The sequence below is a fragment of the Amblyomma mixtum genome, chromosome 3 (assembly GCF_055824585.1).
Source record: "Amblyomma mixtum isolate Tamu chromosome 3, ASM5582458v1, whole genome shotgun sequence".
NCBI classification, from domain to species: Eukaryota; Metazoa; Arthropoda; class Arachnida; order Ixodida; family Ixodidae; genus Amblyomma; species Amblyomma mixtum.
The window spans coordinates 203,545,323-203,567,473 of NC_143014.1; the positions used below are offsets into that span (position 1 = coordinate 203,545,323).

A 22,151-nucleotide genomic window follows, 5' to 3' on the forward strand; every position below is an offset into this window, starting at 1 on the left:
TCAAGCATACGAAAAAATGTAATGACATTATTTTGTATTCGCAACTTCCAGGCTTACAATACCAATAATTGGTGTCATCCTGGGCACATTTTTGTTGCCTCTGCTAGTCGACGGTCCTGCAGATGAAGAGTTCGTGGGGAGCGAAGTGCAGGGCTGCATCTCGAATTGGTGGACCGTGTTCGTGCATGCCAACAACTTCAATTCGATGGATGACATGGTACGTATAGGCACTAATGCCAGTAAATACTGTGGGGACACGCCCTACTCCTCCCCTGTGGTTGGCTTCTCCGCGATACACCCTCCCTAGCCTAGTTAGTCACCTTAACTAAAGAGGGAGGGCGTCACAGCGTCACGAGCACCACGGGCAGCGTGACTGCTGCGCGCGCGCGCGCGCGCGTGGTAGACGGTTTTTTTCGGCTCGGAATTTCGGCGCGTGCTGACATTCAGGCGCGGTGCTCCGCTCTCCGCCGGCGGTACGAGGCCTCGTTGTGGGAAACATTATCCCACCATCGCGTCCCGTACGGCCGTGGAGTATCCCTTGCCCTAGCGTGGGTGAACATTCGCTCGTAACCGTGCTGGCGAGTCGGCCGTCCTCGATTCCTTAGAGTATTTTGTTGCTAGCTGGCGTTATTGTTGTGGTAGCAATAAATGCCTGTTTATGTGAGCTAGAGTGTAGTTCCTTTGTTCCCTCGTAACAAGGCTCGCCGTGGTCGGCATGCGCTCGGTAGCGTACGCGATGACGGGGTGGGGTCCGGCGGTTTTGAACTGTCCCAGTCGCGATTAACCGGGGAAGAACGTATTTACAGTATTCCCCTTGCCCTATTAAAACCCCAGAGTACCAATGTACGTAGCGTTAGATTAGCCTACTCCGTGGTTTTTTCTCACCGCACTTTATTCATGGCACAGATTCTTCACTATGCGCATGGAATGAAGTAGCGCATGTGATACGGTAAAAGTGCACCTGCACTGCAACGTTAAACGCAGTGCAGTCCAGAGGGTGTTTCGATGTTTAGAACATCTTTTCGATATTTAACTAAGTACCGACAGTTGCACTGCTTAACTGAACTATTCTGCGCAGCTGCGAAGTAAAAGAAGAAAGGCACAATGAATTCGTGGGATATGGAATACCGCGTTCACCAACTCTGAAAGCAGCAGCATTTGACTGAACTGAACAATCCTTTATTGCAATTAAAGTACCTTGCCCCGTACTGTAATGTGCAATAGTCAGTTCATTGGTCATAACAAGGCCACCCAATGTACGACGCAAATAGCTTTCCCTGAAGTCTTTTGTCGGAATACCGGTGATTCAAATATTCTATACGAATTCTCAAGGTAACACATATACCAAGTCGCGGTGGTGTGGCCACATAAGAAGCGGTGCTATGGTACAACCGCGGACATGTAAACGAGACCGTTCCCACTCGACGCAAGAATCAGGACAGAGCATGAGCAGGGAACGTGTCAGGGGACTCCACGTGTTCGTCTCACTTATTTCTGTCTTCGTAATATTTGCAGTGCCTGCAACATCTGTGGTACGTCAGCGCTGACATGCAGCTTTTCTTCTTCATGGCGCTTCCTCTGACGCTCATATTTGTCAGGTAAGCCTGCTCTACATGCTGCAGCCCACGACTAACAGCTCACTACCAATCTATAGGTGACCTGTGCTCTGCTTTCATTTTGTTCGTTTAGATGATATCAGAATGGGAGTTGTTAAAGTATTTGGACAACAGTCCTATGCGTAGCTATTTCAAGGGGGCACTACTTCTGGGTTCGCCGGTTTTGGGATTCATATCTGTGTACCATAACTGAAAAGTGCAAAGGTCACAAGCTGCTAGCACAGCAGTGGAGCCAAAGCACCGCCAGGTTTCATTCCTAAAGAGTGACGTGTCAACTTTTTATGCAGGCACCCGAAAATAGGCTTTGCTCTGTCTGCCGCTACTGCTGCGGGGTTCACGGTGCTGACAACGCTGCAGGTTTACTATTGGGACGTCGCTTACTCCATGACTGTGGCGACTAATGATCAAAGGTGAGCAAATGAGAGAATTTCGTTCCTCTCATCGTTAAACGTTATGCAGCGATTCATCCCCTCTAGGCTCCATTTTTAAACATACTGTCACGCGCACATTTTGAATTCAATATGCCATCACGTTACAGTGAGCGTTGCAAGTTCATGACGGTTCCATTATGGGAGCAACGAACATTTGTCGGGGAAATAAGACTGCTATTATGGGGCGATTTATTATTAATGTAGCTGTCGTTTACTTTTCTACGCTAACTACTGTTTATTCTTGCACCATTCTACTTATTTATTGATTTTTATTTTATAATTGCATCGTATATTTTCATTTTGTTTTCAGAAAAACGTATCTTTCTCTAGAGCTTATCTATTATAAGCCTTTTACCCACGTCGGGACCTACGTAGTTGGCCTTGTAATAGGCTACCTCGCTCTGGAATACAGAAACAAGCCTATTCACAAGGTGAGAGCCCGTTACGTAAAGCATTATTCTTTACGAAACCATTACATCGCGAAATGCGTTTTAAAGTTCTCACGTTTGTCGCAGCGATTTTGTTGTCATACAGTATACTTGGGTATAAGGCAAAGCAGGCAGCAATACTGGAAAAAGTGCTCAACTGAAAAGTGGCACAAAAAAAAACGAACGAAAGGCGAATCAAAAGTTCCACTGTTGAGGTATCAGCGTCGGTAAAGAACAAGTCTCCCAAACGCCCTAACGCTAATTGGAATCGTTCTGATGAGAAAGAGGCACCCTTCGCTGAAAACACAGCTTTTACGATCTAGAAAACGTCAAAAGAAGTACAGGAATCGCTAGCACCGGTTGTTTTCCTAAGCATGATGCAGTGACGTGCAGCGCACGGGTTCCTCATGTTAGTATGCACCACCGTTCACTTACAGGCGGCGATCACCAAGTCTTTTTCGATCTTAACTTCAAAAATTTGAGCCGAGTGTCGGAAGAATTTTTTTCTTTTCGCAGTCCTGTTTTCTTAGCAATAAATGCGCATTTTCTTGCCGAACAAAATAGCCGGAAAGAGCCACACGATCGTGTTTTACCAAGTACAAAATTTGGAAGGAGATTTACTCAGTGTCCCTTTAAATTTACATTTAAAGACAGTATTACGGTTGCATGTCATGAATATATTAACTAACATAATTATATCAAGGCCCACGTTAGAAAGGCTGTACGCCAAATTGGATAAATTTTGTTTTCCTCGAAGAAAAGCAATTTGGACGAAAGCAATGTGCAATGTGTAATTTAGTTGTGTATGTGGGCGTATTGTTGAGCTTTACACACATTACCCAGGAAAGAATGAAATTCTTGTCAGTATTACGAACTGCGAACTTTACAAAGTAGTCACCAGAGGGCGGACATTGTGCGAGCATTGCTCTCTAATGCGCTCATAAAGAATGACCGGCTCGATCTTGTTCTACGTGTCACTCACGTAACAGGACAGTTTGAGCGCTCCCGCACCGGTTTAATCTATTCTGCCGATTTCCTCGCTTGAGATATTAGAATGATTTTGCTAGCAGTTTCGGGGTATGCATACTCTACGCATTCTGTCGGTCATCCTTGTGTCGGTTGAAAATTGCAGTGCCTGGCGCTCAGAACATAATTTTTGTTTTAGGACTCAATGTTTTCTATAATTGATTATGCGTTCTCTAATAGAAGACCTTTTTTTTCTAAACAGATGTAGCTGCACTTTATTTGCGGAATACAAAACAATCTTTTGTCCTGCCAATCTTTCTAGGCTCTCCAGGCGGCTCAGTGGCTGTTGTCCATTGGGTTGGCATGCTTCGTTTTGTTTGTGACTGTGCACTGGAACCGAGGCAACCCGCCTAGCGACGTGGTAAACGCCCTGTACGGCGGCTTCCACCGTCTCCTCTGGGCGCTGGCGCTCGCCTGGCCCTCCTTTGCCTGCGCCACTGAACGAGGAGGTGGGTATAGGCATGCGCTTTCCTCTGTTCAGTCGTTGCCTCGAGGACATACGAACGAGCACAAGGATGTTGTGCTGATTGTGCAGTGTGTCTGCATGCTGTCTGCATGGCCAGGATGAGACGGCTTAGCCTAGCGCGTGATAGAGTGTGTCGTCATTAAACTTTATTTTTGGCATAATTGCACAGGATGTGCAGCAGGCCCCCTGAGAGCCATGGCGGCGCATTTGTACGCGCACTTCAAGAGAATGCATCTGCTGAAGCACGACGAATAAGTGCTCAGACCTTATGATTGGAGTAGGATATCTTTTGCCCTTAGACTGCATTCATTTTTGTGTAAGGTAAAAGTGGCGCGAAAAATTAAGAAAGGCAGCCAATGAATGACTCTACAGGTAAGAATCCAAAAGCTGTGCTGTAATTCCGGAGGAATTCTTCCCTACATAAGACAGGTGCGCACCGTGGTAACAGCCAAGCAGCAGCGAGGGAGAAGATTGTCGATATTATGCGGAGTGTATTACTCTAACCCTTTACAAGCCGCGTTATGGACAAACATGTTGCTGAGCGTTTTACTATGCTTTCATAATTGAAACCCGGGGAGAGATGCGATGCGCTAAGATGGCTTAGTCATTCCTGCTTCACATTTAGGGCAAATAATGGAGCATTGTCTCTCTACTCTAGAAGAGTGCTGAACAGGTCGTTCCATGTACCTACTCGTTGAAAGAGTCAATCTTGAATATATCAGCGACATAAAAATGCGCATGAACATAATGATAGAAAATATTTTTATCCTAGCACAAAATCTAAAGGCAACTGTACAACAGAATCGAGCGAAACAGCGCGTGTGGAAAACTTTAGTTGTCCTCCCTGTGCGCCACCATTCGCGCAGCCCGAATGTGTCCTAGCCTTCTAGAAGTAATTTGTATTTACTCCAACGGAACCGTGCGAGAGCTTTCTTGCTATTTAGCACCAGGTAAGACAGCTTGTCCATCCCGGCCTCCCCAGTGAACAAAGAAAAACATACTGGGGACATTTCCACGACTAAGGCCGTAACTGAGAAGATGACGTGTTTCTGAAGGCAGAGGAAAGAAAAACTATCGGCTGATATATTGCTTTTTACCTATTACCTGCTGATCTCACAATGTGAACTCGGCCTCCTCCCCTTCTAGTCTACGTATTTGCTACTAGTTCACCACACAAATTTTATCTCAGAAGAGTAGAATGTAGAGGCTGGTGGGCTATCTGTGACTGCCCGTTCAAATAACCAGAAACATTTGTCAACGTGCGCTACTTTGTTGGCTGGAGGTCGGTCAAATGGTGCACCAGAACAGCGAATGCTCAGGTGATCTGTATCGCTGAAGCGCGAAAGAATTGTTAGTCGAAATGCAACTGCATTTTTTGTGCTTGACTTTCATTCCCAGGAATCTTGAATGGTTTCCTGTCATGGAAAGCCCTGAGGCCACTGTCCCGTCTCACTTACTGCATCTACCTCGTCCACCTCTGGTTTTTCCTGGTCCGCATGGGAAGCCTTAAAACAAACTTTGATCTCGGAGAATACGTGCAGGTAAGACTTTGTGAAAAAAATTCGAGTGCGAGACTAATAGTTTCGACTGAGGTATTTAAGTGCATTTTTGAATGGCTTGAAAAGACTCGACGTGCACAACCACAGTTGCAGTGAAAACTGCCGCAACCACAGGGCTGATCAGACCCATGTTACGACTCTAAAACTACCGAATAAGCGGTTGAAATAAGTTCGATGAGTGTTTTATTAGCGTCGTGATCTCTGTCTACTAGTAGCGCACCGATGAGATATATGGTTGCATCGAATATTGATTGGAGTATAAACTTTGAAACTACGAAGCACTTCCCGAAGCTGAATAAGCGTGAATAAAAGCGAGAGACCTCTACCCCCCCGCCCCTACTTCGTTTCGAGCCAAGTTTTCCCTCTGTGAACCTGTTTCATATATATGAAGTCTGCTTCACTTCAATGTTGCGTGCGTGAGTAAAGGGGGAAAAGTAAGTTCTTAACACACTACATACCGTAGTTCGTGTGTTCCGTGAAGCAGAATGTATCAGTGAGTGCGTGCACTTGTGAAACAGTATCAAGTGTTTTGAAGGCTTTTTCCTCATCATGGCCTCACTGACCTCACGTGGGTAAGCCCTTAACGATTTATGAAAAGGCTCCATTGAGGAAGTTCCCATCGACCTTTATTTGATAGGGTTCCTTTGTCAGAACTAAATTAATCATTAAACAGTTGAGAGGTGGAGCAGGTCTACAAACTGGCTCCCTATTGAATTTTATGGCCAAAAAGGTCTCTCTCTCGCTCACAGGTACACCTACTGCATACGGTATGAATAAGTGCTGTATTTTAGCGTTAGAATTACTCATTGTTCAAAATAGCCATGGTAGAATTATGAACAAATTTCAAGAATAAATCTCAGGCCCTCTAGGGGCACATTTAATAAACATACAAGTTGAGGCACATTTCTATTTTATAACTACAGCGGGGCAACTGCAAGACATATTAACTCTCATGTATTTAAGAAATGGCGCTGTGTGTTTCTTTCAGTTGATGACGTCGCTGGGGATATTCTGCTACAGCGTGTTTTTCGGCTACCTGCTGTACTTGTGCTTCGAAGCGCCAGGCTACCACCTGCAGAGGATTTTGTTCAAGATCCCCACGAGCTCCAAAGCGCCGCGAAGAGCGAGCGATGACCATTCAGGCACTGAAGTTGATATCGAGAAAACCAGCTGCAAAAGCAGCAGCAGCGATAACAGCGGCAAATGCAAAAACCTGAAGGCAGTCGATAATCCGGGCTTCGAATCCGACGCCGAGAAATCGCGTCTGTAATTCGAGATTTTCGTTTTGGGTGTTTGCCAGTGCGTTCTGTGTTGAAAATTGTCGAAGATGTAAGGTAATTTAAGAAACTAACCGCCCTTGCCGGTGCTGTTATCTGGTGCGCGGAGAGTCTTGGTCTATGACTTAGGTGGTTGCAAGCGTGGAACTGTGCTCAGAACTGTCGGAGAAAGCGGGTTAGCGGGCACTGTTCCCCCGCATTCCCGCACGCGCTTTTGGCAACACTTTTCAGGAGTGCGGCTGGTTGGGTACTTGTATATATTGCAAGGATGTGAAATTCTTTCATGGGGACTTGAGTCCGAAAGCAGAGGTTTAAAGAATTATTTGTGGACTTGTGCGAATGCTATAAAAATGCTTGCGAGAAACGGGATATCGAGGAGTAAATTAGGTGTCGTGAAATTTGTGAAGCGTCCGTGACGTGACACTACAGCAGTCTTTCGCCTTGCACATGGCCCATTATTCAAAAAGGAAGGCATATGGCGTCACTGCAGCGAGCGCACAGCGTTAAAGTTAAATGAACCTTCTTTGAAGCTTGCCTCAAAATGATTACAAGCCTATTTCTATTGCGGTGCATCTTTGTCGATGGTATACATTGTGACAGCCCGTATGCTTTCGAGAACCGCACACAAAGGACAGTCAGGAGTCGGTTTGATGAACGGCCATCTGTCCTGCCAAGGGAGAGAAATTCAGCTTTATTTTCTCTGGTCGTGACGTCTCAAGAACTACACTTTGCAGGACGCGGAATCGGCAAACTTCAAACCACCATGGCTGAATAGAAGCCTTATGTGCGGCAATTCTCTCCCCTCGCAAGCACTAAATTTCCACAAACTGAAAAGGTTACGCTTGCAACCTCATACACCTTTTGAGCGACTCCTTTGGCAACAAGTACATTTTCTGATGCCGGCATATTTTTCAGACTCATGGTCATATTACTATTTACTTCAGTTTCATTCAAAATTATCATGTTTTGGCCCTCTCTTTCCGACCTGGAATGGCTATAGCTATTTCGTCTCAAAAACATTGACTAAACAAATACTTCGCACATCATCTGACGAATGCTAAATTTCAAGCATTTGTTCATAAAGAAGCATCTGAGCAACTATATTTTTATTTTTTTGCAATCTATTGTTTACTTTATTTAGTGGAATGGATCACGTTTATGTGTCGCTAAGCTTTATTCAAAGGGAATTAATATTTTTCCCAAATATATCATCAAATGCTTATTTAGTCTTGTTAGCCGTGCGCCTTGTGATCACCACAAAATATTATCGCACTTAGCCGAGGAGATGTTTAAAACGCTATACGCCTAGTCTGCATCAGAATTTTGACCAGAACACTTCGACGAATCTCATTCCCCCCACCTTTTTTTCTTTGGTTTCTTATTCGCGAATGTGTTAGCAGAGTTTTCGCGCTCTAAAAGCAGCAAAAACTATTACACTAAAATATTTGGGCATGTGATTTCGACACTCGGCTGCAGAAATGTAGAACTCAATATTGTACCCTTCGATACGGAGGGCCGTAAAAAAAAAAGAAAAGATGAATGGTTCAGTGTGCGTTGCGTGTCCTGCGTTGAAAAGTGTCTGTCTTCGGGATGGTAGCCATTCTGCAATGAAAAGGGCGCAGAGAAGCAAGGAGATTATTTTGTATTAGTCCCTCCAGGTTTTTAGTAACTGTAACTTTAAGGAGAAAGATGATCTAGTCATGAGGCGCACGTCTCTTCGAGCCTTTTCTCCTTGTTATGGTAGAGAACTCCTGAAATAAAGATACCTGTGGACATCATCTTTTTGTTGTACTGCCTTATAAATTCTGCAATTCCGGCGTTTATACAGAGTTTATACGCTCTTCAGAACGAGCTCAATAATAGTGCTGTTGAACGAATGCCGTAAGCTATCAGACGCTTTCACCACACTACTCGGGCTCCGAGGTGCGTTTACTAGAATGAAATCGGCAGCAGAACAATGACCGATATGCTTTTTCGGGTCCAGAGCTCGTTCGGTCAAATTAGAAATGCCAAAGCATGCGCCATGGAAAGGATGTAGCACATATATTAGGAGACAATCATTGCATGCGGAGCGGTGCAAGCTTCGCTGAAGAATCTCATCACACTAGAATGTAAAAATCGTGCTAAAACATTCGCCACTTTTTTCTTCGTTGTACAGCACACACATGGCGACACCATACATACAGTACGGCACAAGTGGTCATCACGCATTCGTTTTCTTTTTAGGCTAACCGGCTTTATCAGCAGCAGTGAGGGTCAGTAGACAAGGCGCTCTACGCTTGCGTTCAGCCTTGTCACTTCTCGTTACTAAATTTGATTTATGTACAGAAACTTATTGGCTCCTACATGTACGGCATTTTGGCATCAGCGAAAGGCCTTGGATAGTGGGCGCGTGTCAACTGTAAAGACCCAGCGGCGCTCGATTGTAATTTACCGACTTAACGCATTGACCTTAGGCCTTGGCGACCTGACTCTTTCGTTCGATGACCACGTGCGTTTGAATAAAGGAACTGCGTTCCCATAGCTATAACTACAGTTCTTTGTGCAGTCTTCGACAAATAAATGAAGAAAAAAAACTAGTCAATCGCGCCTCGTAAAGTTGGCTGTTACTGCGTTGCAACAGGCTTCAGAGATTTCAAAGTTTGTCCCATGGGGCAGGGCTTTCGTCATATCTTTCAGAAAACTACGGAGGACAGCTGTTTCAGGCTGCGCTTAATACAGTTTACAACACAAGGTTAGTACAGCTTACAACACAACGCAACGAGGCTCGAAAGCCTAATAAGCGTGAATTGACAGTACCACCAAATTCTTTTTATGGTGCCGCCACTTGCAAATAGAAAATACTAAAACACCGGTGCCTCTCTTACACGCCCCTTTCGTAGAGCTCTGTGAGCTCTTCTACCTGTATCCTTCGTAAGGCGACTCAATGTTCTCTTGGACCTATCTCCGTTTCATCTAGGGCTACGCCCTCTGTCAACACCTCGGCTGCAGGTGAGGTGCTGACACCTTATTACCAACTTCTAATAAAACACAAATGCGAGCTTATTTTGCGACTTCTACCCTTCGCTCAGTGGTTACGGCGTCCTGCCACTTATTTAGAAGTCTTGTGTTCGATCCCAAGTGCGGTGATCTCATTTCGGTGTAGGCGAAATGCATAAACGCTCGTATTCTGAGATTTCCTGAGCGCTAAAGGGACACTAAAGGAAAACATCGAACTAAGCAAGACGGATCGATTATTCCTCGGGAACATTACCGAGATTTCTTTTTTTTTTTCAGCGCAGAAAGGCGGCTGGGCTGCTAAGAAAACCGCAAATGAAAGTCCTGAAACTCTCCCACATTCAAAGCGCCTGCGAAGAATAAACTGTCGTGACGTCATTTCTATATGGCGCCCTTGCACTCCGATCAATCAGAGGCTCCACTTAGAAAGACCGGAAACGCAGCTGGAAGCCGGATACCGAAAGTCAACAGGTCAGTGGTCACGGCAGCTAGCTGCAACTGCACAGGCCACCTCCGCCCCCTACTATTTCGACTGGGGCTCTCTGCTGCATCGAGTCCATCTGCGTATCGTTCCAACGGCAGCGTATGGCAGAAATAGGCTACGTGGGTGTGAAAGAAACTACGGGAAGTTATGGAGGGAAGCCAGAAATGCAGACCAAACTGCTCTATACATCCGCGATGATAACGCGACCGTGTGGCCTTCGGTGCGTTGAGTGCTCTCGTGAAGCGTACACGTAAGCTTCGAGGGATCCTCAAAAGTATGTGGGCAGCAGTCGCGCACTAAAGTATTTCATTCAATAGCACGCCCGAGCGAAAAATTAAAAGGTGCATTTCTCGTCAAACGACGCACTGCGCTGCGTATTATCGCGTGTTTGTTGGCTTACTACGCTGTAGGTACGATCGCAGATAACCCTTGTGATTCACTCTGCTGCGTTCGCTGCGATTTGTACGCTCGTGAATTGCTCCCTGTGCGGTGTAATCGGAAACTTATCGGGGTACGTTCCGACCAGCCGTGGTTTGCCGCTTGCCGGCTGTAGCTGTCGTTAGGGGATGCACGCATAATCTCGACGAACACGCATCAGCTGGCTGAACATTTTGCTCGCGGGAAACCCTGGCTTGCGTGCCAGCGCCCCGCGTTCTGCGCGCATAATGACCCTCGCTGGAAAACTTGTGAACCAGGTGAGAGGTGATTGTGCATGCATGTGGTACTTCTCAGATGTTCTTCAGCTCATCTAAAAGCATATTCCCCTGACGACTGAACAGAAAACATAGAAGACCGCGCGCTGGCACAGTGCTTCACACGTTGAAGACGTACATGCATGCGCGTCTCTGCATGAGCACGTGCTAAAAATAAATAAAGACTTCGGAATTTTATTACGCCAGCAGCCTGAACTAAGTGGCCGATTTGACTCATGAAGGAAGAACGATACCGCTTCGACAGCCCCTTAGCAAGCACACACAGCGTGAATTTCGTTGACAGCTTGCGGCTCTGAACTTGCGCATACAACGGCTACATGCAGCCTGAATGCACAGAATGCGAGGCGAAAGATTCAGCGATCGTGTTTGCGAGTAACATTTGCCTTCTTCTTATTTTCTGTGCTGTTTTAATAATGAAACTCTTCGCAATGTCGGCTACGCTCGCTGCGCTGCTTTCCTCGTATTTTGAATCTAATTGCTCTCCAAAACGGCGAAATAGCGTTCCTCCAGAAAACACACGAATACGTCACTCGTCGCCGCAGCACGAATTCTCAAGTGGCGGCGCCACATGTACAGCGCTTTCACGCAGTTGTAAGGTTTATGAAAGCGTTGTTTTAGCAAAAATTATATATTTGCTAGTAGGTGACCCTAACCTATAATTGAGAATAACACAAGCGCTACAAACACAGACACATAGGGGGAACACAGCTCTCACTCGCAACTGAACGTGAAGCAATTTGGTGGCGAATTGTCGAAACTGCAACAACGAAAACGAAAAAAAGGAATGCTTTCCGTTACTTTCAAGAACGAACGTTCTTTTCCGTCACCGATATCGACTAACAAGGGAGACAAGGAAAGCGTTTTTCATTTCAAAATACGGGAATTGTTATGTTAGCGATCCATCGGTCAGCCTTTCCGGAAGAGAGAGAGATTTTTTAGATACATGGATAACGAATGCAAGGTAACAGCTTCCCGCGCATTGGTCGACACGTGAGTGCTCTGGGTTGGGGGGGGGGGGGGGTGTATATGTTGAAGGTTCTTAATAAACCCTTCTGTTGCGAATAAGCACTGTGTTCCCCCTTTGCATCTGTGTTTGTAGCGCTTGTGTTATTCACTCATAGGCGCCGATTGCGGGGGGGGGGGGGGGGGGGGGAGAGGGCTGGAGGGCTCGAACAACACCCCCCCCCCCCCCCGAAAGCTTCGCGGGGGGGCTTAAACTCTCCTCCCCCATAAACTATAAACCACAAACTTTCCTTCACTTACGACTTGCACTCCTATTTGCACTCCTCCGCTTTTTCATCTAACTGCATATATCTTGAATTCGCTAAAGCATTCAAAAAAGCCAACCACTCACTGGTATTACATAAACTAAGTATGCTGAACATGGACCCTGCAGTTCTTAACTATGGATGCGTGGATTTTCTTCTTCTTATGTCTAATTTGTCAGCATTAATGACGCTGGTTCCTCTACTGTACCACTTGTTTCTGGGGTTCTTCAAGGATCAGTACTTGACCCCCTTATTTTTTTTTTATCTTCTATCTTGCTGTGAATTGCCGTTACCTCTGTAATGTGCTCAGTATCCTGAGATAAAATGCGTATCTCTTGCCAAGGAGCATGCCTGGAGAAGAGGGGAGGGCGAATGAAAATGGGATAGGGTGCTACTGCTTCCCCTCTCCCCTCCCCCTCGGCAGACTGAAAACTCGGTGCCTATGATTTGCAGCGTACTTTACGTTAGGTTAGCTTAGGTTCCAGCATACCTATGCAGGGCTTCCACATTGTATGAAGGTCTTCACTTCATGCGGATACTGACAAGCATCAGCAGGCGGATCTTCCTCGTTGCGATACGCATCGCCTGCACAAAAGAAAAAAGGCACTTAGCATATAGAGAAAGGGATTGTTACGCGCTTAGTACTCGGAGGTGAATGGTCCTGTGTAAAAAAAATAATTAAAAGAAGATCACTCCAGGCAATTATTTCGATCACGTTCTTTGTGAACATTTTTAAGGGCTCAATTAACAATCAACACCATTTAGCACGTTTTCCAGAGTGTAAGGCATGGCTTTCCGTTTGCTCGTTTGTCGGTGCCACCGGTGTTTGCAGGTGGACTCGTGTGCAGACTTTTTTTACGTAAGTTCGTATGGTGCGCGAGATGAGCTCATAGTTTACACGGTTTACGTCGCGCTTTTTTTCGGTATCTTGAAGATCTTTTTGCATGTTTCCTACAAGACAGCGAAAATACACAACTGCCAACATGCCGATGCGGAAAGTGCAGTAGTGACGTTCGCTTTGGCTATTTAAAACACCTGAGCAGTACCAGGGAGTCCGGGAACGATCATAAAATCATCACTACGTTACCAATGAAATTTAATAATAAGGAGTGTATGCTGCAGTTCCATCGCAGCGGGTATGACTAATCTGCTAAATTTGTTTTTCTACCAAAACATGAGTTTTTACGGAACCGCGACTTGTACTGTACAGTGTAAGTTATAAACGGGAAAATGCGGTACAGTGGCTTACCAGAGGTCCAAAACAAAGAAATATCAACGGCTTGCACGCGGACTACATTCCCAGTCTATTGAATTGGATAGAGTGTCTGCCGTATGTTTAAGGGAAGCCCGTCACTAATTTTAAAAAATAGGCCTTCTTGCGGCATATAACAGTATGAGTGTTGGCTGACATTAGGAAACAGGTGAATCATGTGAACTATAGTAAACTCAAAAAGGGAGCGGCTTTTCCCTGTCAAAGGCCCCCCTTCCAGCCAATGGCGTCGGCCGACTTGTAGCTGGTTGCTATTGCAGCTATGCGAATATCTAGAATTTCGAAAGCGCCAGTACTCTAGGCGCTGCTGTTCAAAAAAATTTTGCCCATCAAGCGCTCCTTTTGAAACTCTGGCGCGCGCAAAGCGACGCCCACCGGTGCTATGACGAACTATGGCTAACTTTACGGCCAACTTGACACGTGCGCCAGGGGGTGGCATGTACTGGTTGGCGTTGCCGTAACCAGTCATCAACACCCACCTGAGCGCAGCCGTACTGCTCAAAACTACGGTTCATGTGAATGTTGATATTTATTAGGCTCACTCGCGGAGCCGTACCCTGACGAAGTCGACGTAGACGGGGTTGAGGTCCGCCAGTAGCCGGTCCCAGTGCAGCTCGATGCCATTCAAGTTGAACACTCCGAGCCAGCGGGCCACGCTGTCGGCAAGCAGGGCGCGCCTCGAGGCGGCGTCAGTGCCTTCGGTCAGGTTCTGCGGGCCGGAGCCCAGCAGCCGCACAGAGAGCACCAGATTCAGCTGCGGGTGGCTCGTCTTCAGGGCGTCCATGTCGCGCACGGACTTGAGTCCTGCGTAGCAGCGCGCCAGCTGTCAAGCTTTCTATACTATGAGAACGTCTCTATTTTTAGTGCGAAATCCTTCTGGCTCCCGCTGTCGACAAACTCAGGTGAGCATCACCCGGGAACCTTGGGTGAACCGGAAAGAGAACATGATGCTGAACGTGACGCGAACCTTGGGAAACTTTTCGTCCGCACATGAAAACAACGGGCGTGCCGCGAGTGGAAGGGAGCCATGCGGGATTTCGAAGCCTCTGCTATCACTGCGAAGTCGGGTTGCCAGTGGCAGCATGTAGCACAGCGATTCTATCTCAACACTGGCAATCCACGACGCCCACGGGCGTGGGAGTGACTGGAATGTCAAGATTGCGGTTGTGGGCGCCCCATATTGGGGCTAAACAGCGAACAGACGCGGGACGCCTGCAAAAAAAGAATGGAGAGGGCGGCGGAAATTAAGTGGCCCGGTTCGCGGACTCTTGCATAAGTGGCTTCGCAGATGTTATGGTTGTGTTTTTGTCGGTTGCGATAACCTGAAACAGCTTCAGTTTGACTCGAGACAGATTAAGCTTAAGGGCCCCTGTCGTTGTTGATTCGTAAGCGTTTATCATAAGCGGTTCGTCTCAGGCTCGTTATGCGCCACAACAAGGTCGGCGGCAGAATTGTTTTGCGGTGTGGTTTGGCATGAGTGGTTCCAATCCATCCACACACACCATCCACCATCCAGATACCATAGTAGACAGTGCAACACCTGTACTGCAAAGCATGAATTTCATGCTTACCGAGGAAATTATCCAGTTACTGCCGGAAAATAAACCCGGACAGAACAGAGAATATGAGCTTTAACAACTCAACTCGCCGTGCTTTTGGAGTGGCAAACTCTGGTCATTTTCAAACCGGCGCTGTCAAGTAAGATGCATAGTTTTGTCACAATAGTAGTATGGAAGGAGATCTGGCACTCCGATCTTCACGAGCAGCCATTATGGGAAGAGTTCATCCGCCATGGGAATCACGGTACATAGACCTACCTAAATAAAGCAGCCACTCAACTCGTAATGCTTTTGGACGTAGCGAGCTCTGGTCCTTTACAAGCAGGTGGTATCAAGTAAGATGCACGATTTTGTCACAAGAATAATATACGGAGAGAGATCTGGCACTCCGCTCTACCGGAGCAGCCATTAAGGGAATAGTTCATCCCCCATGGGAATCATGGTACATAAAGCTACCTAAATAAAGCAGCCAGCACTGATTGTGGAGACATGAGCTACTTGAACGGATCAAATCGGATTGTTTCGTGTGGCCAAGGAGCTGCGGAGTTGTATTGCTCCTCGCCTGTTGGTAGTCTATGGCACTGAACTGAAGTCTCGCTATGCCTGCTTCCACGCAGGTGTAGAAAATACGCGTGTGCATACCGGTGTCGTCCTCTTGAAACTGCAGCCGGAGTCCGTTAGGGTCCACGCGCGCGCCCATGCAGACGAGGTGTATGCAACAGTGGGTGCACAGCTTGCTGAGGTAGTAGTCTTTGGGCGCGGCCCTCAGAAGGCTGGACGAGTTCCAGTTGAACACCACCGCGATCCGGCCGCCGCCCATACCGGGAACGACCGCGTTGGCGCCCATGCAGCTGGAACCTGCGACGTTGCAACAGCAGCCGTAATACGGAGGGAGAAATATTGGAAGAGATACATAAGCTACGCCTTAAGGGTGTGACGCAATAGCGTAATGGGTTAAATCCCATATATCTAGAAGATCATTCCAAACTTTACATTCGTAGGTCCTTGAGAGTGCTCATACCCCTCCTGGCGCGGTGGTGCAGCGGTTAAGCTATGCACAGCTACCCTGCAATGGCAGGTGCTTCTTGCGGTGGGCGTTGTGAGACCCAGGTTGCTTTTCCCGAGTGACGAATCGTCAATTTAACTGCTATCTGCCACGGTGGGTAGTTTGCAGACTTTTCGGTGGGCAGGTTTTGATGACGACGCAAAATCACCTGATCTAGGTGGCTTATTTGCCTCCTAGTTTGCTCTCTGGGGACCACCTGCCAGAGCCATGCCCGTGATTTTTCGCTCGCAATGACAACGCCGGCGACGGATTACCTGACTGGAAAGTAGGAATTATTAAGTAGGAACCTCGGAATGAGTCCGCATTACTAGATAGGACGATTTAAAGCTGGAATTCGGATCGGGAATAAGACGAAGATGGAGTAGAATGCACGGGTGCTGTGAGGAAATCTGCAGCGGGTTGACTAGGGCAGCTTAGAGCACGCATTGGTTACTGCGGATGCAGCAATACTTGGTGCCAAGGCCATATATGTCGGCGAACGCGCGCTGGAAGCAGTGCGGTACGGTAGGCTACAATTGTTCCCAAAGCATTTATTTAAATGCCTCTTGCGTATGGTATTTACATAGATTGCACAGGGCAGAGCGCTCATAAATTACGAGGAATGGTTTTGGGGAGCTGCGCATTTTACGAAGCAATTCTTTAAAGCCTAAAGAAGAGAAGAAGATATAAGTTTAATGGAAAGGCCAAGAGATCGGCCGGAAATACGGATTTCTGGTCTGCTACTCTGCACTGGGGAAGGGAAAGAGATGAAACAGGGTCGTGGTGGGTGACGATGTTGTGAGAAGAGAGATGAGAATATGTGCACGCACATTTGACGGCATCACAAACGCGAGTCGAGATCCGTGTGAACAAAGCATCCTGGCGGAAGACGAAACATCTAAGAATTTAACAGCAACCTTTGGTCGGCGCTCCTTTTTCTTTCAGCATGAGCCTACGACCCGACCAACGAGATGTCGTCAAACCTTAGACTGCATCGTCTGGTCGCGGTTGCATGCACTTATTATCCTTAGAAGCACGCATGTGCGCCCGCCTCCTCAAACGTACCGTATGGCTGCGTGTGATCCCGTTCCGCTCCACCTGGGCAGTGGGTAAATGCACAGATGTACACGGTCAGCTCGTGTTGTCTATAGGTATGAAAGGCAAAAGTAGCTTATTTTTCATAATCCATCGTCCCAAACTTACCGACGGTTTCGAGGTGGTGGTCGTCAGTGGCTAACGGGTAAGAAAATGGGGAAAATGCGTCTATTGTTTCCGTAGCTTTGAAGATGTGAAAGCAGTTTCATTTGGTCCTATGCTCAAAACAAAAATTTCACCAGATTTTCAGAAAAAAACTACAGACTACTCTTGGCAAAAGTGAACTTCTATAAAGAAAACAACGGAAGTTTTGATGCTGTGTTATAATTGTGCTGAATGCGTACAGCTGTTAAATCAGCGCAAAGGATAATTAAAAAAAAAGAATCCGAAAAGGCAACTGCCTATAGCCAGAATATAACACATGTATTCTGCAAATATCAGACTTAACTGTCTGTCTAACCTGGAATAAATGTTCAAAGAAAGAGATCAATAAGAGCAAGAAGGCAAGAGGAGAATACACCCTAAACAGGAATGCGGTGTATGGCGTAAAAAGGGAGCAAGCTGTCCTTTTGTGCACTCCCAACTTACTCCCTTTTTGCTCTGTTCTGTTTCGAGTGTACGCACGCATGTTGAGCACGAAGAAGCCGACGACACCGATGAGGATGGATACGGTGACGAAGGCACCGGCCAGTGAGGACAGCACCCTCGTGAAGCCCGGGGCGCTGCTGGACACGCCGAGGCAAGGTCGAGGGTCCATGCCTGCCTCGACCACGCGGGGAAGACCCTGAAACGCAGGTCGCGGCGCTGTGAACGACAGCGTAGAATTGTTGAATCTTAGACTAAGCCTTTCGAAAGCTGGCTGTATAGGAAATGCATGTCCCCTTCTGTTTGTAACTTTCATGTCTTACACACGAGCGGCCTTCGCTACCAAGGAGTTCCAGTGTTCCTCTCGCATCTCTTAGTGCTATCATCTACTGATAACAGCAGGGTTGCAGCTCACATGTTATGGTCGTTTACTGAACACAGTAACACGTATCTTATTAAGGACCACGGCAGCAACATAGGGAGATGCGATTTATGCAGAAAGTGAAGTCTTCAGGCCGAAACTCACTGAAGTCATGGTAGCATCTCTTCAGGGGACGATTAGATCCGAGATCCTCGGCAGGGGTTCTCTAAGCGGCAATAAGACGTTACGTCGTATACTCTCACCAGTCAGACGCTTGCCCTGCTTTTAGTTCTGTGGCACCCTCCCAACACTTCATCAGTTCCTGACTGTCCCTTTGCAAGAGCGAAATGATCCGATCCTTTCATGCAATAAAACGTTTTCAGTCAATCTCACACTGCACACGGTGGTGCTTCAGGTAACCAAAGATTCCATCTATGAGGTGAGAGCCCTGACGCCTAACATGACTAATCTGGCCGTGCCGCCACTCCTCGCAATCGGCAAACGACGAAACAGACGCAAAAGACGCTAAGGAAGCGGCGAAAAAGGGCCGGGGATTGAACGAAGCCCAGGGAGGTACCAATGGGAGTTGTTGAGGAGCACTGCAAGGCAAAGCGCTGGCGCAGTACCATGTCTCCCGCTTGCAGCTGTCGCCGTATGTCGTGGCGGTGGGCGAAGCGGGTGGCCTGCTTGCGCACGCGGTGCTGCTGCTGTGGCGCTGCGGGTGGGTGGGAGACAGGAGCAGGCGCAGGTGCAGTCACCACCACGGGAGTCTCAGGTACTCCCTCCGGACCGAGTCTTTCCTCCTTTCTCTCGACTACGACGACAGCGCCGCCCTCACTGTACATTAGTACAAAGAGAAACAAACTGAGGAAAGATTGCACAGTCTGCGGTACATTACTCAAACTCTCTCATAGGAAGTGCTCGGTATGTTGGTCTGTTGAAGCAAAGCGGACACCAAATGAAGGGGAACGTAGCCTGTGATGGAAGGTGCGGAGAAGAGAGAAGGAATGCAGGGCTAACTGAGGAGTTTTGTTTTCGAAATGAGCCCAGTTTGCCTCAACAGAAACCGAGAAAAAAAAAGAAAGTTTTTATATCCACAGAAACGCGTTGGATGCTTTAACGTGTACGTACCAACCCCAGGTGGACGAAATTTTGCTGAGCCCTTCCCTATGGCACCCCTCATAGCCTGAGTCGCTTCGGGACGTTAAACGCCCATAAACCATAACGTGGAATGGTTTAAAATGCTAGTTATTTAGCACATTTAATATTCAGTTTTTGATCGGAAACTCCATGGCAGAACCTACAATTACAGCTGAACATCAGGTTAGGAGACGCTATTCAACTCCTCGCTTTAAATTAACTAAGGAACAAAGTGTAATTTCGCGCCAGCTTCTAACGAGCCCGCACTGGTGCCTCTATATGTTCAGTAAAATGCATCCAACCGCGCATGTAGGCAGTTGTCCAGCATGCGAGGAAAAGGTCACCATCTACGGCCTTGCCAAAGAAACACGGAGGTACCCAACATACATAATCCTACACAGGAGCAGTGGGGGGATCAATCAATCACTCAATCCTGAGGCTCCACATGGGCTATGTGACTCCGCAGGGGAGGGTTCCGGATAAATATCGACCACCTGGGGCACTTTAATGTGTGCTGACATTGCACAGCATAAAAGCATCCGTATGCTGAGCATGTTAAGCTCCCCAGGCGGTCGAAATTTACCCGGAGCCCTCCACTGCGACACCTCTCGCTGCCTTGTTTTCTTCCCTTCTTCACCCCTCGTCCAGACAGAGTCGTTCATCCTTGATCCCATAGAGTGTTAAACAATTCGGCGCATTTTCCTTTTTCTTATACCACCTCTGCATTTTCGTTTTATTCCTCGCTAGAAAAAATCTGCCCCATATTTTTTTTTTTTTTGCTCTGGTTTGGTTTGTAGGGGTTTAACATCTCAAAGCGACTCAGGCTATGAGAGACGCCGCAGTGAAGGGCTCCGGAAATTTCGACCACCTGGGGTTCTTTAACGCGCACTGACATCGCGATCCCGCGCGAACACGACATTACATTGTCGTAATCCGTTCTTCGACTGAACGTAGGAAATACAGTGACATTCGTTAGCACAACAGAAGTGCGACTTCGCGAAAGAACGCTTTCCTCCACAAGCTTTAATGCTTAGGCGCCCAAGGCTTAAAGGCTCGTGTGCTTCGGCGCTAAGTGTTTAGTTGCTTGATGCTGAAGGCTTAGGTGCTTCTCTTCTTAAGTGATCAGGGCTTAGGTGCTTAGGTACTGCAGTCCCTGCTTACCTGGTGACCCGCTCGCTCGGCTGCCACACCGGCGGTGTCCGAGTAGCGATGCTCGGAGACCGCGTCTTACAGACATCTGTGCCGCGGGCGGGGCGTCGGCCCGCGGCGCTTACTGCAGGACGACGCTCCATCATTGGCCGGGAAGCTGGCTCTTCTTTGATGCTCCTCGGCTGTGGTGCGTCCTCACGAAAAGCAGATGCTTCGCAGGCAGGGCTGCGACAAGCGGCTGCACTTCTCTTTCTTCGACTTCGAAAAGGCAAATTGACGCAAGAAGGATAAGGTTGTTGACACGTGACTGGAGCGGTTGGGATATGTATCACAGATGAACGCTATTTCATTTTCTCATACGGGCACAAAATTTAGATTTTAGCTCTTTAAATCATTCATTTTTTTTTTGTGGGTAGATGTTTAAATCAGTTTGTTCTATGCACTGTCTAGTTTACGTCAGCCTTGCCAACAAGGGGAAGGTCTCTTGTCCCGGTGTTTTGCGCTGTTCCGTCGCAAACAAAGGGTTTGCATCGTCAGTGTAAATTTCTTTCTTAATCTTGACTAAGAGGGCGAGTTGAGATAGTTTAGGATATTTAGAACAATTAGAGAACACTGAGGAAATAATTAAAGAACGCTCAGATCAGTTATAGAAAAATGAAGACAATGAGAAGTTGGCTTGCATCGACAGGGAACCGCATTCTTTTCATGAAAGGAGCTCTTTCACTGGAAACAGAGATTTTTTAAGCAAGGAGAGGCAAAGAAACGAAATATAGGTGCCGCCACCACCGGCCGATTTCGCAAGTAAAATGCATGCGTCGACACTTAGCTTTGCGCGGATCTTAGAGGCTGCGGTACACCACCACTCACTTTGGGAAATGATGGCAACCCGCCCTTTTCGGTAATGACGTTATGTATTGGAAGTGACTGGCAAGAAGATTTTTAAGTACAATTTTGTCGCCGATAAGTGCGTCCTTTGTTGGCGGACAAGCGGCAACATAGCCAGAAAGTGAGACAGATTGACTGAAAAAAATAATTGGATGGATTTGTTCCCTGTGTTCCTTTACTTTGATAGCAAAGTTGTCACCAGTGCGTGGCGCCGTTAGTATCGGCAACAGCTGCTCTTAATTCTTCCTTGACCATGTAGAGACATGTGGTGCAGCGCTGAGCGATGGGAGCCCTTGCTAACCACCCCCGCCGTGGAAGACCAGCTCGTCCTGATCTCCAGGGGCCAGGCGGCCAGGGATGCATGTGGGTGCCGTGAAGAGGGAACCACTCCAATCGACGGCGTCTAAGCAGACGTCGTATTTATCTCGAGCAAATAAAGTTGTTTCTCTCTCTCTCTGTAGGGAGTGCACCTATGCTGTTATAGCTGCTACACCAAAACTTGATGTACTGCTTGGACAGAGGGCATCACAAGTTTTCACTTGGACGGGAAATATTTTCATTTCACCCACACACATAAAAAATGCAGCCAAAAAAGGCAAAACTTGCTCAACACTCTTTGTAATGCAATGTAATCTCGATCTGAAAGCCCTGGAGGCTCTGTGGAGGAAATAATAGAAAAACTACGGGCTCATAACTCAGTACAGACCAGAGAGAGGGCAGTGCTCAAAATTTCAGCAAGAGTGGACTGTGGAATATGGGTTCCGGAAAGCGTACAAAGCTTTCGTGGCGCATAATCA

The 22,151-nt window shown here is 47.2% G+C and overlaps 2 protein-coding genes across 2 annotated transcripts in view; one reads left to right on the forward strand and one right to left on the reverse strand.

The window, feature by feature from the left end:
* LOC149353344 (nose resistant to fluoxetine protein 6-like) overlaps positions 1-7,225 on the forward strand; it is a 30,981-nt gene extending 23,756 nt beyond the window's left edge. The window contains exons 9-15 of the mRNA XM_089577328.1: positions 52-217; positions 1,516-1,598; positions 1,904-2,026; positions 2,358-2,478; positions 3,764-3,950; positions 5,366-5,508; positions 6,515-7,225. Of these exons, the coding sequence (XP_089433454.1) occupies positions 52-217; positions 1,516-1,598; positions 1,904-2,026; positions 2,358-2,478; positions 3,764-3,950; positions 5,366-5,508; positions 6,515-6,796 (1,105 nt within the window). The 3' untranslated portion in view covers positions 6,797-7,225. The remainder of the gene's footprint in view (positions 1-51; positions 218-1,515; positions 1,599-1,903; positions 2,027-2,357; positions 2,479-3,763; positions 3,951-5,365; positions 5,509-6,514) is intronic.
* Positions 7,226-8,186: 961 nt separating this feature from the next.
* Positions 8,187-15,941, reverse strand: LOC149353345 (uncharacterized). The gene is made up of 4 exons (XM_089577329.1): positions 15,737-15,941; positions 14,092-14,339; positions 12,756-12,850; positions 8,187-8,405 (listed from the first exon to the last, which is right to left on the reverse strand). The coding sequence occupies exons 1-3, from the start codon at positions 15,939-15,941 to the stop codon at positions 12,788-12,790; spliced, it is 516 nt and encodes a 171-aa protein (XP_089433455.1). The 3' UTR covers positions 8,187-8,405; positions 12,756-12,787.
* Positions 15,942-22,151: the final 6,210 nt, after the last annotated feature.

Bases quoted from the DNA above. Each gene is read 5' to 3' on its own strand.
- LOC149353345 (XM_089577329.1), bottom strand. From the start codon at position 15,941: ATGGGCGCCAACGCGGTCGTTCCCGGTATGGGCGGCGGCCGGATCGCG. The intron at 14,340-15,736 runs GTATGCACACGC...GCTGCTACGCAG, and splicing joins GTTTCAAGAGGACGACACCG to GACTCAAGTCCGTGCGCGAC. The intron at 12,851-14,091 runs GTACGGCTCCGC...TCTTTTGTGCAG, and splicing joins TCTACGTCGACTTCGTCAGG to GCGATGCGTATCGCAACGAG.